This window comes from Aquarana catesbeiana, linkage group LG03, assembly GCF_042186555.1.
Source record: "Aquarana catesbeiana isolate 2022-GZ linkage group LG03, ASM4218655v1, whole genome shotgun sequence".
Lineage (NCBI taxonomy): Eukaryota > Metazoa > Chordata > Amphibia > Anura > Ranidae > Aquarana > Aquarana catesbeiana.
The window spans coordinates 663685776-663698593 of record NC_133326.1 but is presented as its reverse complement, the minus strand read 5'-3'; the positions used below and the strand labels follow the sequence as shown (position 1 = coordinate 663698593).

Here is a 12818-nt window from a genome sequence, read left to right as displayed (position 1 = left end):
TTTTCCATCTCGTCTTCAAAAAAAAAAAAAAAGTAATACGCGTGGCTTTATTTCTTACCTTGTTTATTTACTACAAGAGGTTCTTCAGGTTGCCACGGTTTCGTTGGCCATTTCTTCTTTGTCCTTTTTTGGTTTCCGCTCCTTGGGTGGGAGGACATCACAAAAGCGTTTCCAACCCGTCGGGTCCTGCGGGATTGGAGGTGTGCTGCTTATTCCCCTGATTCCTGGCGTCCGGTTTCCCTCCCTATTCTCTCCGGTATCCTTTCCCTGTTACCGTCCGTTTGTTTCCCCATTTGAGACCCTGCTCTTTTGGATCGTGGGAGACTCCTTCAATTACTGGGCCGCATGTCGGGCAGAGGTTCGGAGCTACGGGAATAATTGGGGTTTTACCTATGATCTCGACCGACTCTGCTGGCTTGGGCTTCACGGTTTATGATGGCCTCTGGTCCTTCCACAGGGTTTACGCATTCGGTCCCATGTGTCTGGCCCCATCATCTTGATTCTTCACGCTGGGGGGAATTATGTGGGTTATACACGTTCTGTGACTTGATCTCTGCCATCAAGCGGGACGTTGCTCAAGGCTATGCAGCTTACACCAATTTGGTGCCCATTTGGTCGGAAATTGTGCCTCGCCTGCTGTGGGCAAGGGAATTACCCGGCCCCCCAGCTAGAACGCTTCCGTCAGAAAGTGAACGCTCAGGTCGCCAAGTTTGTTCGGGAAATAGGGGGGTTCGTCATCAGTCACAAGGACCTGGAGGGTAATAATGATGATCTGTTGAGACCGGATGGTGATCACTTTAATTACATTGGGTTGGATATATTCAACCTTGGCCTGCAGCAAGGTGTGGAACAGGTGCTGGCTGCGGTGGGGCGCTCGTCAGTTATTAACTGACGGGCGTTTGGCGGTTTTCTTGACCTTGTCAGCAGTTAAAGTTGCTGTAATGGGCTATGCCCTGGATGGAAAATTGGAAATAGGCTGTCTGTCCAGCACTTATGGTAAGGACAGGCCCCACTTCCCTCTTTTGGTTAAGTGCTCACAGTACGACTGTGACTGGTACTGGTTAAATATGTTCACCGCTTCCCTCTTTTGGTTAAGTGCTCACAGTACGACTGTGACTGGTACTGGTTAAATATGTTCACATGTTATGTGTTGGAATTTAATAAAGCTGTGGCCTTGCCCTTTCCAACGTAATGGTTGTAAGTGTCTTATTTAATGGAGTGAAGGGCAAGGGTGGTGGGGGATTTTATCCCTTGGTGTTACGTTAAGTGGGACCTAAGCCCATTGCACCTCAGCAGTCATGTTTTATGGGGTTTAATGCTGAAATGTGACCCGGTAAAAGCCCAAAGTCTGAAACATCTACCCTTTTCTGTGTTGTTCGTTCTATATTTCCCTTTTTATTTTTTTTCTCTTACCTTTTATCGTGGATCTTTCTGAGACAAATGTCATATGTGATGACTAGGGATGAGCCGAACACCCCCCGGTTCGGTTTGCACCAGAACCCGCGAACGGACCGAAAGTTCGCACGAACGTTAGAACCCCATTGACGTCTATGGGACTCGAACGTTCGAAATCAAAAGTGCTCATTTTAAAGGCTAATTTGCATGGTATTGTCCTAAAAAGGGTTTGGGGACCCGGGTCCTACCCCAGGGGACATGTATCAATGCAAAAAAAACTTTTAAAAACGGCCGTTTTTTCGGGAGCAGTGATTTTAATGATGCTTAAAGTAAAAAAAAAAAAGTGAAATATTCCTTTAAATATCGTACCTGGGGGGTGTCTATAGTATGCCTGTAAAGTGACGCGTGTTTCCCATGTTTAGAACAGTCCCTGCACCAAATGTCATTTTTAAAGGAAAAAATCTCATTTAAAACTGCTTGCGGGTTTAATGTCATGTCGGGTCATGGCAATATGGATGAAAATCAGTGAGACAAACGGCATGGGTACCCCCCAGTCCATTACCAGGCCCTTTGGGTCTTGTATGGATATTAAGGGGAACCCCGCACCCAAATTAAAATAAGGAAAGGTGTGGGGCCACCAGGCCCTATATACTCTGAACAGTAGTATACAGGCGGTGCAAACAAGACAGGGACTGTAGGTTTGTTGTTAAGTAGAATCTGTTTGTAATTTTGAACATTTTTAACGTGTTTAGCTCCAGCCAAAAAATCTTTTCTAAGCTTTTTGGAAAACATAGGGAAGGGTTATCACCCCTGTGACATTTGTTTTGCTGTCTTTCCTCCTCTTCAGAAGATTTCACCTCACTTTTTTGTCCCAATGAAAAATGTTTTTTGAAAATTTGGGTTTTTTTGTGGAACAAGGATTGGAAAGCATCAGTGGAAAGGAGAAATTGTTTTCCCATATTAACTCTTACAGGAGAGAATTTCCCTTCCTAGGGGTAGATTTCATCTCACTTCCTGTTGTCTCCTTCCGTTTGCAAGTAGGAGTCGTTTGTAAGTTAGATGTTTGAAAGTAGGGTCCTGCCCTATATACTCAGCAGAAATTTGGGCCTTAGGTGTTGCTGTGGCCACAACACTGTAAGCCCTCACAGGGCCCTGCTGTGAAATATTAGATCAAGAATTGTAATTACATGCCCCTGTTGAACAGGAGCTGAAAAATTAGGCCTTAGGCACTGGTGCTGGTGCCACAACACTGCAACCCCTCACAGACACTCTAGTTGGAACGCAGGAACGAGCCCTGCTGCAAAGTATTGCTTCAAAAATTGTAATTACACGCCCCTGTTAGACAGGGGCAGAAAAATTGGGCCTTAGGCACTGGTGCTGGTGCCACAACACTGCAACCCCTCACAGACACTCTAGTTGGAACGCAGGAACGAGCCCTGCTGCAAAGTATTGCATCAAAAATTGTAATTACACGCCCCTGTTAGACAGGGGCAGAAAAATTGGGCCTTAGGCACTGGTGCTGGTGCCACAACACTGCAACCCCTCACAGACACTCTAGTTGGAATGCAGGAACGAGCCCTGCTGCAAAGTATTACATCAAAAATTGTAATTACACGCCCCTGTTAAACAGGGGCTGAAAAATTGTGCCTTAGGCACTGGTGGTGGCGCCCAGAACCAAAAATGTTCTTACAAGCTATCAGCGTGATGATTGAGGAGAAAGAGGATAATTACTCAGGGATAGTCACTCAGCATCAGCATAGGCAGTCTTTGAAGGGATCTGAGATTTCAAAAAAAATTATTCGGTTACATCAGCATCAGGTGCTTGGTAGCTGGTGGTGATCCAAGACTCATTCATTTTTATGAAGGTCAGCCGATCGACCGAGTCGGTGGACAGACGCACCCTGTGATCAGTTACCACGCCTCCAGCAGCACTGAATGTGCGTTCCGAAAGAACGCTGGATGCAGGACAGGCCAGTAGCTCAATTGCATACTGTGCAAGCTCTGGCCAGTGATCCATCCTCAAGACCCAGTAACCCAGAGGATTTTCGGTGGGAAAGGTGTCCAAGTCTGATCTTGCCCCTAGGTATTCCTGCACCATGTAATACAGACGCTGGCGATGGTTGCTGGAACCGATCATACCTTGGGGCTGCGGACCAAAAAATTGTCTGAACGCATCGGTCAGACGGCCACCTTCTCCACCGCTCCTTCTTTGACTGACCGAAGCCTCAGCAACACGTTGTCCAGAAACAGGAGTTTGTAACCTCCCAGTCTCTGGGAACGCGTTGCACAGACCTTTCTGCAAGGCCTCCCGAAGATGTTTCATCCTCTGCTCCCTCTGCGATGGCAAGATAAGGTCCGCAACCTTACCCTTGTAACGTGGATCAAGGAGGGTTGCCAGCCAGTATTGGTCCTTCTCCTTGATACCACGAATACGAGGATCCTTACGCAGGCTTTGCAGGATCAGGGAGGCCATGCAGCGTAGGTTTGCTGAGGCATTCGGTCCGGAGTCCTCTGGGTCACTAAGAACGACATGGTCCGCAGCCACCTCCTCCCAGCCACGTACAAGTCCATGTGTTTCTTGGGACTGATCCCTTAAAGACTGCTGCTGATGCTGAGTGCCAGGCTCCACCTCCATACTGACACAATCTTCCTCCTCCTCCTCTTCCTCCTCGTCCTCTTCCTGTGTGATCGGCGGGCACGCAGGAACACTGTCTGGATAAAGGGGGCCTTGAGAGCTAAGGAAGTCCTCCTCTTCCTGCCTCTGTTCTGCCTCAAGTGCCCTGTCCATTATTCCACGCAGCGTGTGCTCCAACAGGTGGACAAGGGGGACAGTGTCACTGATGCATGCACTGTCAGTGCTCACCATCCTCGTGGCCTCCTCGAATGGTGACAGGACAGTGCATGCATCCCTGATCATGGCCCACTGGCGTGGGGAAAAAAAACCAAGCTCCCCTGACCCTGTCCTGGTGCCATAGTCGCACAGGTACTCATTGATGGCCCTCTGCTGCGTGTGCAGCCGCTGCAGCATGGCCAACGTTGAGTTCCACCTGGTGGGCATGTCACAGATTAGGCGGTTCTTGGGCAGGTTAAACTCCTTTTGGAGGTCCGTCAGCCGAGCACTGGCATTATATGACCGGCGGAAATGCACACAGACTTTCCTGGCCTGCCTCAGGACATCCTGTAAGCCTGGGTACCTGCCCAAGAACCGCTGCACCACCAAGTTAAGGACGTGAGCCAAACAGGGCACATGGGTCATTTGTCCCTGTCGGAGGGCAGAGAGGAGGTTGGTGCCATTGTCGCAAACCACCATTCCTGCCTTAAGTTGGCGTGGCGTCAACCACCTCTGAACCTGCCCCTGCATAGCTGACAGAACCTCTGCCCCAGTGTGGCTCCTGTCCCCCAAGCACACCAGCTCAAGCACCGCATGGCATCTTTTGGCCTGCGTACTTGCGTAGCCCCTTGAACGCCTACGGAGCACCGCTGGTTCCGAGGAAGAGGCCATGGAGGAAGAAGAAGAGGAGGGGGTGGAGGAGAGAGGTGTGTCACAATCAGCATTTTGGAGGCGTGGTGGCGGAACAACCTCCAACACTACTGCACCTTGTCCTGCATCGTTCCCAGCTGCCAGCAGAGTCACCCAATGCGCCGTGAAACTTAGGTAACGTCCCTGTCCATGCCTGCTGGACCATGAGTCAGCGGTAATATGCACCTTACCGCTGACCACCCTGTCCAGCGAGGCATGGACATTGCCTTCCACATGCCGGTAGAGAGCCGGAATCGCCTTCCGTGAGAAAAAGTGGCGTTTGGGTACCTGCCACTGAGGAACTGCACATTCCACAAACTCACGGAAGGGGGCAGAGTCTACCAACTGAAAAGGCAGCAGTTGAAGTGCTAGCAATTTTGCCAAGCTAGCATTCAACCGCTGGGCATGTGGATGGCTGGGAGCAAACTTCTTTCGGCGGTGCAGCAGCTGGGGCAGGGAAATTTGCCTGGTACAATCTGATGTCGGTGTACCAAAAGCAGATTGCCCACAAGTACTTGGCTGTGACACACCTAATTCTACACCTTTATTCCTCTCACTGCAGGTCTCAGAGAGGACTGAAGGTCTAGTGGGGTTGGAAATCTCAGCTGATGAGGAGCAAGGAGAGATCCTCTTTGTTCTTTGGTGTGGGTCTTTTAGATACGCTTGCCAACGAACTGCATGGCAGGTCAACATATGTCTGGTCAAGCATGTGGTACCCAAGCGGGAGATGTTTTGGCCACGCGAGATACGCTTGAGACATATGTTGCAAATAGCAGCGGTGCGATCTGATGCACTCGTCTCAAAAAAGGCCCACACCAAAGAACTTTTTGAATAACGCGCAGAGACTGCAGCGCCCTGCACATGTGGAGCTTTGGGGTGTGATGCAGTCAATGTGCTGCCCTTAGGCTGGCCCCTGGAGGGCATCCTGCCTCGTTGGTGATGTGCCGCCGCCTCCTCCTCCTCCTCCTCCTCCTCCTCCTCTCTCCTATCAGGCACCCACGTTGAGTCAGTGACCTCATCATCCCCTCCCTCCTCATCACTGGAGCAAACCTGGCAGTATGCTGCAGCAGGGGGAGCATGACTGCCAGATTGCTGTCCTTCTTGGGCACCCCCTCTGTCCGTGCTCATGTTACTGCCTTCATCGAGCTCAGTATCGTCATCAGAGCCTTCCAAACGCTGGGCATCCTCCTGGAGCATGTACCCAACACTGTGGTCAAACAGTTCGAGGGAATCCTCATGAGGACATGGTGGAGCTAGGGAAGGAGTCACTGATGACATTGAGCTGAGGGAAGAGGCCGCTGCTTTGCCAGACAAAGCACCCTGGGCATGGGTGAGAGAGGATGAGGAGGATGAGGACGGCTTGGTCATCCACTCGACCAAGTCTTCCGCATGTTGCGGCTCAACACGGCCAGCTGCCGAAAAAAAGGCCAAGCGTGTCCCATGGCCACGTGCTGATGAGGATGCACCGTCTCCACGACCAGCACTAGACACAGAGCCTGCTTGCCCTCTCTTATTGGCTTGTGACTGTCTGCCTCTCCTTCTTGGCCTTCCAGACATACTAATGGCCTGTAGCTGCACTAAGCTGGGATAGAACACCTGTAATTTTCTTCAAGTAGCTTTATATACTGTAACCAGACAAGCCTGCCTGTCAGTAGGAAGATAACAGGAACGGATCTAGCTGAACACTGTGAGCAGGACGCACTGTACTAAATGTAAATAGTCTAGCTGCCTGACCGTGGTACTAATAGGATCAAATAGAACACCTGTAATTTTCTTCAGGTAGCTTTATATACTGTAACCAGACAAGCCTGCCTGTCAGTAGGAAGATAACAGGAACGGATCTAGCTGAACACTGTGAGCAGGACGCACTGTACTAAATGTAAATAGTCTAGCTGCCTGACCGTGGTACTAATAGGATCAAATAGAACACCTGTAATTTTCTTCAGGTAGCTTTATGTACTGTAACCAGACAAGCCTGCCTGTCAGTAGGAAGATAACAGGAACGGATCTAGCTGAACACTGTGAGCAGGACGCACTGTACTAAATGTAAATAGTCTAGCTGCCTGACCGTGGTACTAATAGGATCAAATAGAACACCTGTAATTTTCTTCAGGTAGCTTTATATACTGTAACCAGACAAGCCTGCCTGTCAGTAGGAATTTAACAGGAACGGATCTAGCTGAACACTGTGAGCAGGACGCACTGCACTAAATGTAAATAGTCTAGAAGATAACAGGAACGGATCTAGCTGAACACTGTGAGCAGGACGCACTGCACTAAATGTAAATAGTCTAGAAGATAACAGGAACGGATCTAGCTGAACACTGTGAGCAGGACGCACTGTACTAAATGTAAATAGTCTAGCTGCCTGACCGTGGTACTAATAGGATCAAATAGAACACCTGTAATTTTCTTCAGGTAGCTTTATATACTGTAACCAGACAAGCCTGCCTGTCAGTAGGAATTTAACAGGAACGGATCTAGCTGAACTCTGTGAGCAGGACGCACTGCACTAAATGTAAATAGTCTAGAAGATAACAGGAACGGATCTAGCTGAACACTGTGAGCAGGACGCACTGCACTAAATGTAAATAGTCTAGAAGATAACAGGAACGGATCTAGCTGAACACTGTGAGCAGGACGCACTGCACTAAATGTAAATAGTCTAGAAGATAACAGGAACGGATCTAGCTGAACACTGTGAGCAGGACGCACTGCACTAAATGTAAATAGCAGGAACGGATCTAGCTGAACACTGTGAGCAGGACGCACTGCACTAAATGTAAATAGTCTAGAAGATAACAGGAACGGATCTAGCTGAACACTGTGAGCAGGACGCACTGCACTAAATGTAAATAGCAGGAACGGATCTAGCTGAACACTGTGAGCAGGACGCACTGCACTAAATGTAAATAGTCTAGAAGATAACAGGAACGGATCTAGCTGAACACCGTGAGCAGGACGCACTGCACTAAATGTAAATAGCAGGAACGGATCTAGCTGAACACTGTGAGCAGGACGCACTGCACTAAATGTAAATAACAGGAACGGATCTAGCTGAACACTGTGAGCAGGACGCACTGCACTAAATGTAAATAGCAGGAACGGATCTAGCTGAACACTGTGAGCAGGACGCACTGCACTAAATGTAAATAGCAGGAACGGATCTAGCTGAACACTGTGAGCAGGACGCACTGCACTAAATGTAAATTGCAGGAACGGATCTAGCTGAACACTGTGAGCAGGACGCACTGCACTAAATGTAAATAGCAGGAACGGATCTAGCTGAACACTGTGAGCAGGACGCACTGCACTAAATGTAAATAGTCTAGAAGATAACAGGAACGGATCTAGCTGAACACTGTGAGCAGGACGCACTGCACTAAATGTAAATAGCAGGAACGGATCTAGCTGAACACTGTGAGCAGGACGCACTGCACTAAATGTAAATAGTCTAGAAGATAACAGGAACGGATCTAGCTGAACACTGTGAGCAGGACGCACTGCACTAAATGTAAATAGCAGGAACGGATCTAGCTGAACACTGTGAGCAGGACGCACTGCATTAAATGTAAATAGTCTAGATAGAAGATAACAGGAACGGATCTAGCTAAACTGAATACAGTGTATATATATATATGCAACACCTGGGATGCATATATATATACACAATACACTGTAAGTGCAGCTAACTGACTGACTGTTCTGCCTAATCTATCTAACTCAAATCAAATGACACTGTCTCTCTCTATCTCTCAGCACACCGGAACACACACTACACAGGGCCGCCGTGTAGGCGGCCTTATATAGTGTGGGGTGTGTACTAAATCCCCTGAGCCATAATTGGCCAAAGCCACCCTGGCTTTGGCCAATTACAGCTCTCTCTACTGACGGCGCTGTGATTGGCCAAGCATGCGGGTCATAGTGCATGCTTGGCCAATCATCAGCCAGCAATGCACTGCGATGCCGCAGTGAATTATGGGCCGTGACGCGCCACACGAATTTAGCGCGAACGGCCCATAACGTTCGCAATTCAGCGAACGATCGAACAGCCGATGTTCGAGTCGAACATGGGTTCGACTCGAACACGAAGCTCATCCCTAGTGATGACAGTCATTTTAAGGGGGTTATACATAAGGTGCACAAATGTTGGAGCATTCATTTATAAAGAGACTATAAAAGCATCTCTAGTGGTCTTTTGTGAAAAGTCAACAGTCTGTAAATTCCCTGCAGCATGTCCCCAGTATTTAACCATGCCTGTAGTATGTCTGCAGTCTCTGACTTTTCTTGTAGCATGTACAGTCTCTGACCATCTCCTGTAGAATGCTTGCAATGCCTGACCATCTCACGTAGCATGTCTACAGTCTTTGCTGACCATCTCCTGAAACATGTCTGCAGTCTCTGACAATCTCTTGTAGCATGTCTGGAGTCTCAGAACATCTCTCGTAGCATGTCTCCAGTCTCTATTCATCTACTTTAGCATGTCCGCAGTTTCTGGCGATCTCCTGTAGCATATCTGCAGTCGCTGACCATCTACTGTAGCATGTCTGCAGTCTCTGACAATTCCATGTAGCATTACATACACTGAGTACTTTATGTGACCCTTTGTTGATGTCGAGGGCCACATTGAGGCCTTCAAAGTCAGGTGAGTCTACCACAACTGCTCGATTATATCTGGAAATGGAGGCTGTTTCATTGTGGGAGGAATACATTCTGCAATATTTTATCAGTTTTCAAAATTAAACTCTATACTATATCACCTTCTCTTCTATAGGTGAAAACGTCTTGGGGTTTGTCAGCGGAGAGAGAAGCCTCTGCAACGATGACAGCAGTTGCCTACAATTCAAACGGCAATTACCTACATATTGGCATCACCACTTCCAAGGTCAAACCTGGAGATAACCTTAATGTGACCTTCAACATCCGCAACACCAATGCTGCAGTTCAAAACCAAATCACACACTTCACCTATGTGGTAATTCTACTATTTTACTTATTCTCCATGGGATGTTAGCCTCCAGAACAAGATATAACGCCACCCCACTAATTTGATAATGTAAAGCAAGTTACGCTAAGATTGTTGAATCCTTTGTTGGTTCATTTGGGATGCCCCCACCCCAGGACAAACCTTCCATCCATGTGTGATCAAGACCCAGTTGGTATCCCACCTTGATTGATTGGTGGATGACACAATACATTGTGGAAGCCCCTTCTCTTATGATGTCATTGCCTCACTGTCATAGTAAAGTGTTTCCTTATTAGGACCATGATGTTTACTACTAGGTCCCTACATATCAGGCAAATGGCCTGTGTGTCCATGTTGCTGGTAAGTGCTGCCCCTACCATTCATGGTGCTTTAGGCAATGAGCTGTCACTGAGATGAAAAACCCTATACAGGCACCATTGGAAGAGATATCAAGCCATCCAGTTGTGCCCGCACTCATGTAACACTCTGCAATTGCCTGTACATATGACAGTTGACTGCTCCTGACCCACACTACGTACACAACTGATGTTCTCATTAGAAATTACAAGGCAGACAGGTAGCTTTTTTTAGACTGAGGGTATTGAGATTAAGACATTCATTTTGATTTTATAAGCTAACCCAACTTCAGAGACAAGGTTGTTGTTAGGTTAACATATCCCAGCTCTGTCATTAGTAACTGCATTATAAAAAAACTGTTTTGTTCAGACAGGATTGTTTAATAAAACAGAAAAGGACTATCTAATTTTCCTTGTTTTAAAGCAGGTCTAATATGACACTGTGTTCAGTGGATATAAAAAAATGTAAGCTTAATGTGTAGGACAGTTTTAACACAACCTATTACCAGCGATGAAATATATATTTTTTTCTTTTCTTTTTCTCTTTTTCATTGGAGTTAAGGAGGGCACCTTTTATGTGATTTTTATAATGTCTTTTGCCTCTCAACAGATCATGAACAAGGGCAGGGTGTTGAAAGTAGACAGACAACAACGGCTGGCTAGCCAGGCCCTGGTGACAATGAACATTCCAATCACAGTGGATTACATACCATCCTTCCGCCTGATAGCATATTATATTGTAGGAAACGACATTGTATCTGACTCTATTTGGGTGAACGTAGCAGATACCTGCATTGGAATGGTGAGCACCATCACTTTTCTTTAAACCTAATTATTATGCTCTTTTCTAACTTAGTTTATATGATTACTGTATATGTAATAACAATGTGGATTACTGTATATGTAATAATATAATCATCCTGTAAAGAGGTGCTTACTAAGGGGTTGTTATGCCTTGCCTGTATGTGTGTGTGTGTTTTTTTTTTTAGTCATTCTTTGTTAGTACTAAATGTTGTGTTGTTTAATTATGCTGTCTTGCTGAGTTGGTGCTTCTGGGAAGTCAGGGGTTAACTCTGCTGGCCAGGTTTCCCCTGGCTTTTTGGGTGGCACCACCCTCTGCTGGGGCCAACAGTTAATAAGTACTGCCTCTGGGTAAGAGAGAGATTGCTCCATGTATGGGAAGGGAATAGGAGGTGTGCTGAGTATATGATTAATTTAATACCTTACTTATTTTTATCCCCGCGTCAGCTGCTTTTGTACGCTTCTGCTGTTATGTTTCGTGTTTCTTCATGATTCAGCTTTTTAAATAAAGCATTCATCATTATACCGGTGTGCGGCTTCCAGCTTTCCTCGATTTGTCTGCCTCATCTTGCATCAGCCAGCACCTGGGACTCTTCCCTCTTGAAGGATAATACTACACTGGTTTTCATCTCCCCTGGTCTGCGCCTACCTGAGCGGTGGGACCCCTCTCTGCTTAGCTTATTTTTACCCCCCTTGGCAGGAACCCTGCCAGAGTTCCAGGCAGGGGTCAAGTCTTGGGAAAAAAAGTGTGGGAATTCATCCAAGATTCCCCCCACCTCAAAAATAAAAAAGTGTGTTCCCATGTGTTCCTGCATTACTCAAACCCTGCCCCCACAGCATTGTCCTTCTCTGCCCCCTTCACCCCCCCCAGTAATGTCCTCTTCTGCCCCCTTCACCCTCACTTACATTATCTCACAAAAGTGAGTACACCCCTCACATTTTTGTAAATATTTTATTATATCTTTTAATGTGACAACGCTGAAGAAATTACACTTTGCTACAATGTAAAGTAGTGAGTGTACAGCTCGTATATGAGTGTAAATTTGCTGTCCCCCCAAAATAACTCAACACACAGCCATTAATGTCTTAACCAAGTATACCCCTAAGTGAAAATGTCCAAATTGGGCCCAATTAGCAATTTTTCCTTCCCGGTGTCATGTGACTCGCTAGTGTTACAAAGTCTCAGTTGTGAATGGGGAGCGGGTGTGTTAAATTTGGTGTTAAACAAGATATTTGGGGGGCACACCCTAAAAGATGCATTAAAGCTGGTGCAGCCATAAGACCGTACAACAGAGCAAAATATTACAGCACACACATGCAAAAAAGAGATTTACCTCCAGCAGGGCTAGTTTAAAACACCTAGACAATTTAAAAAAATATTATCAAAAAATATGGGGATTTGGTCACACCATATTGCTATATGGTGCTAATCCCACTTGCTGCGTCAAAGTACCCCATGCTTAGTGGGTCCTACACTATCCATGGATTGGGAGATCTTGCTTCTCTGAACTATGAGAGCAATACACTCTTCTATATGGGAGAACTATGAGGTCTCCACCCATGACACAAGTGGACACTAATGAGTACTTAATGAAAGAGTGGGGTGCTCCTAACCCAAAAGGATTTGGTCAGAATCCATACAATAGACAAACAAGATATTTGGGGGGCACACCCTAAAAGATGCATTAAAGCTGGTGCAGCCATAAGACCATACAACAGAGCAAAATATTACAGTGCACACATGCAAAAAAGACATTTACCTCCAGCAGGGCTAGTTTAG

General features: G+C 46.8%; 1 protein-coding gene across 4 annotated transcripts in view; it reads left to right on the top strand.

Annotated features, from left to right (window-relative positions):
• Window positions 1-12818, top strand: part of LOC141133431 (venom factor-like) — a 681995-nt gene that overhangs the window by 80202 nt on the left and 588975 nt on the right. For all 4 annotated transcript variants that reach the window (XM_073622818.1, XM_073622817.1, XM_073622816.1 and 1 more), the window contains exons 12-13: window positions 9690-9890; window positions 10848-11039. In XM_073622818.1, coding sequence (XP_073478919.1) covers window positions 9690-9890; window positions 10848-11039 — 393 coding nt within the window. The remainder of the gene's footprint in view (window positions 1-9689; window positions 9891-10847; window positions 11040-12818) is intronic.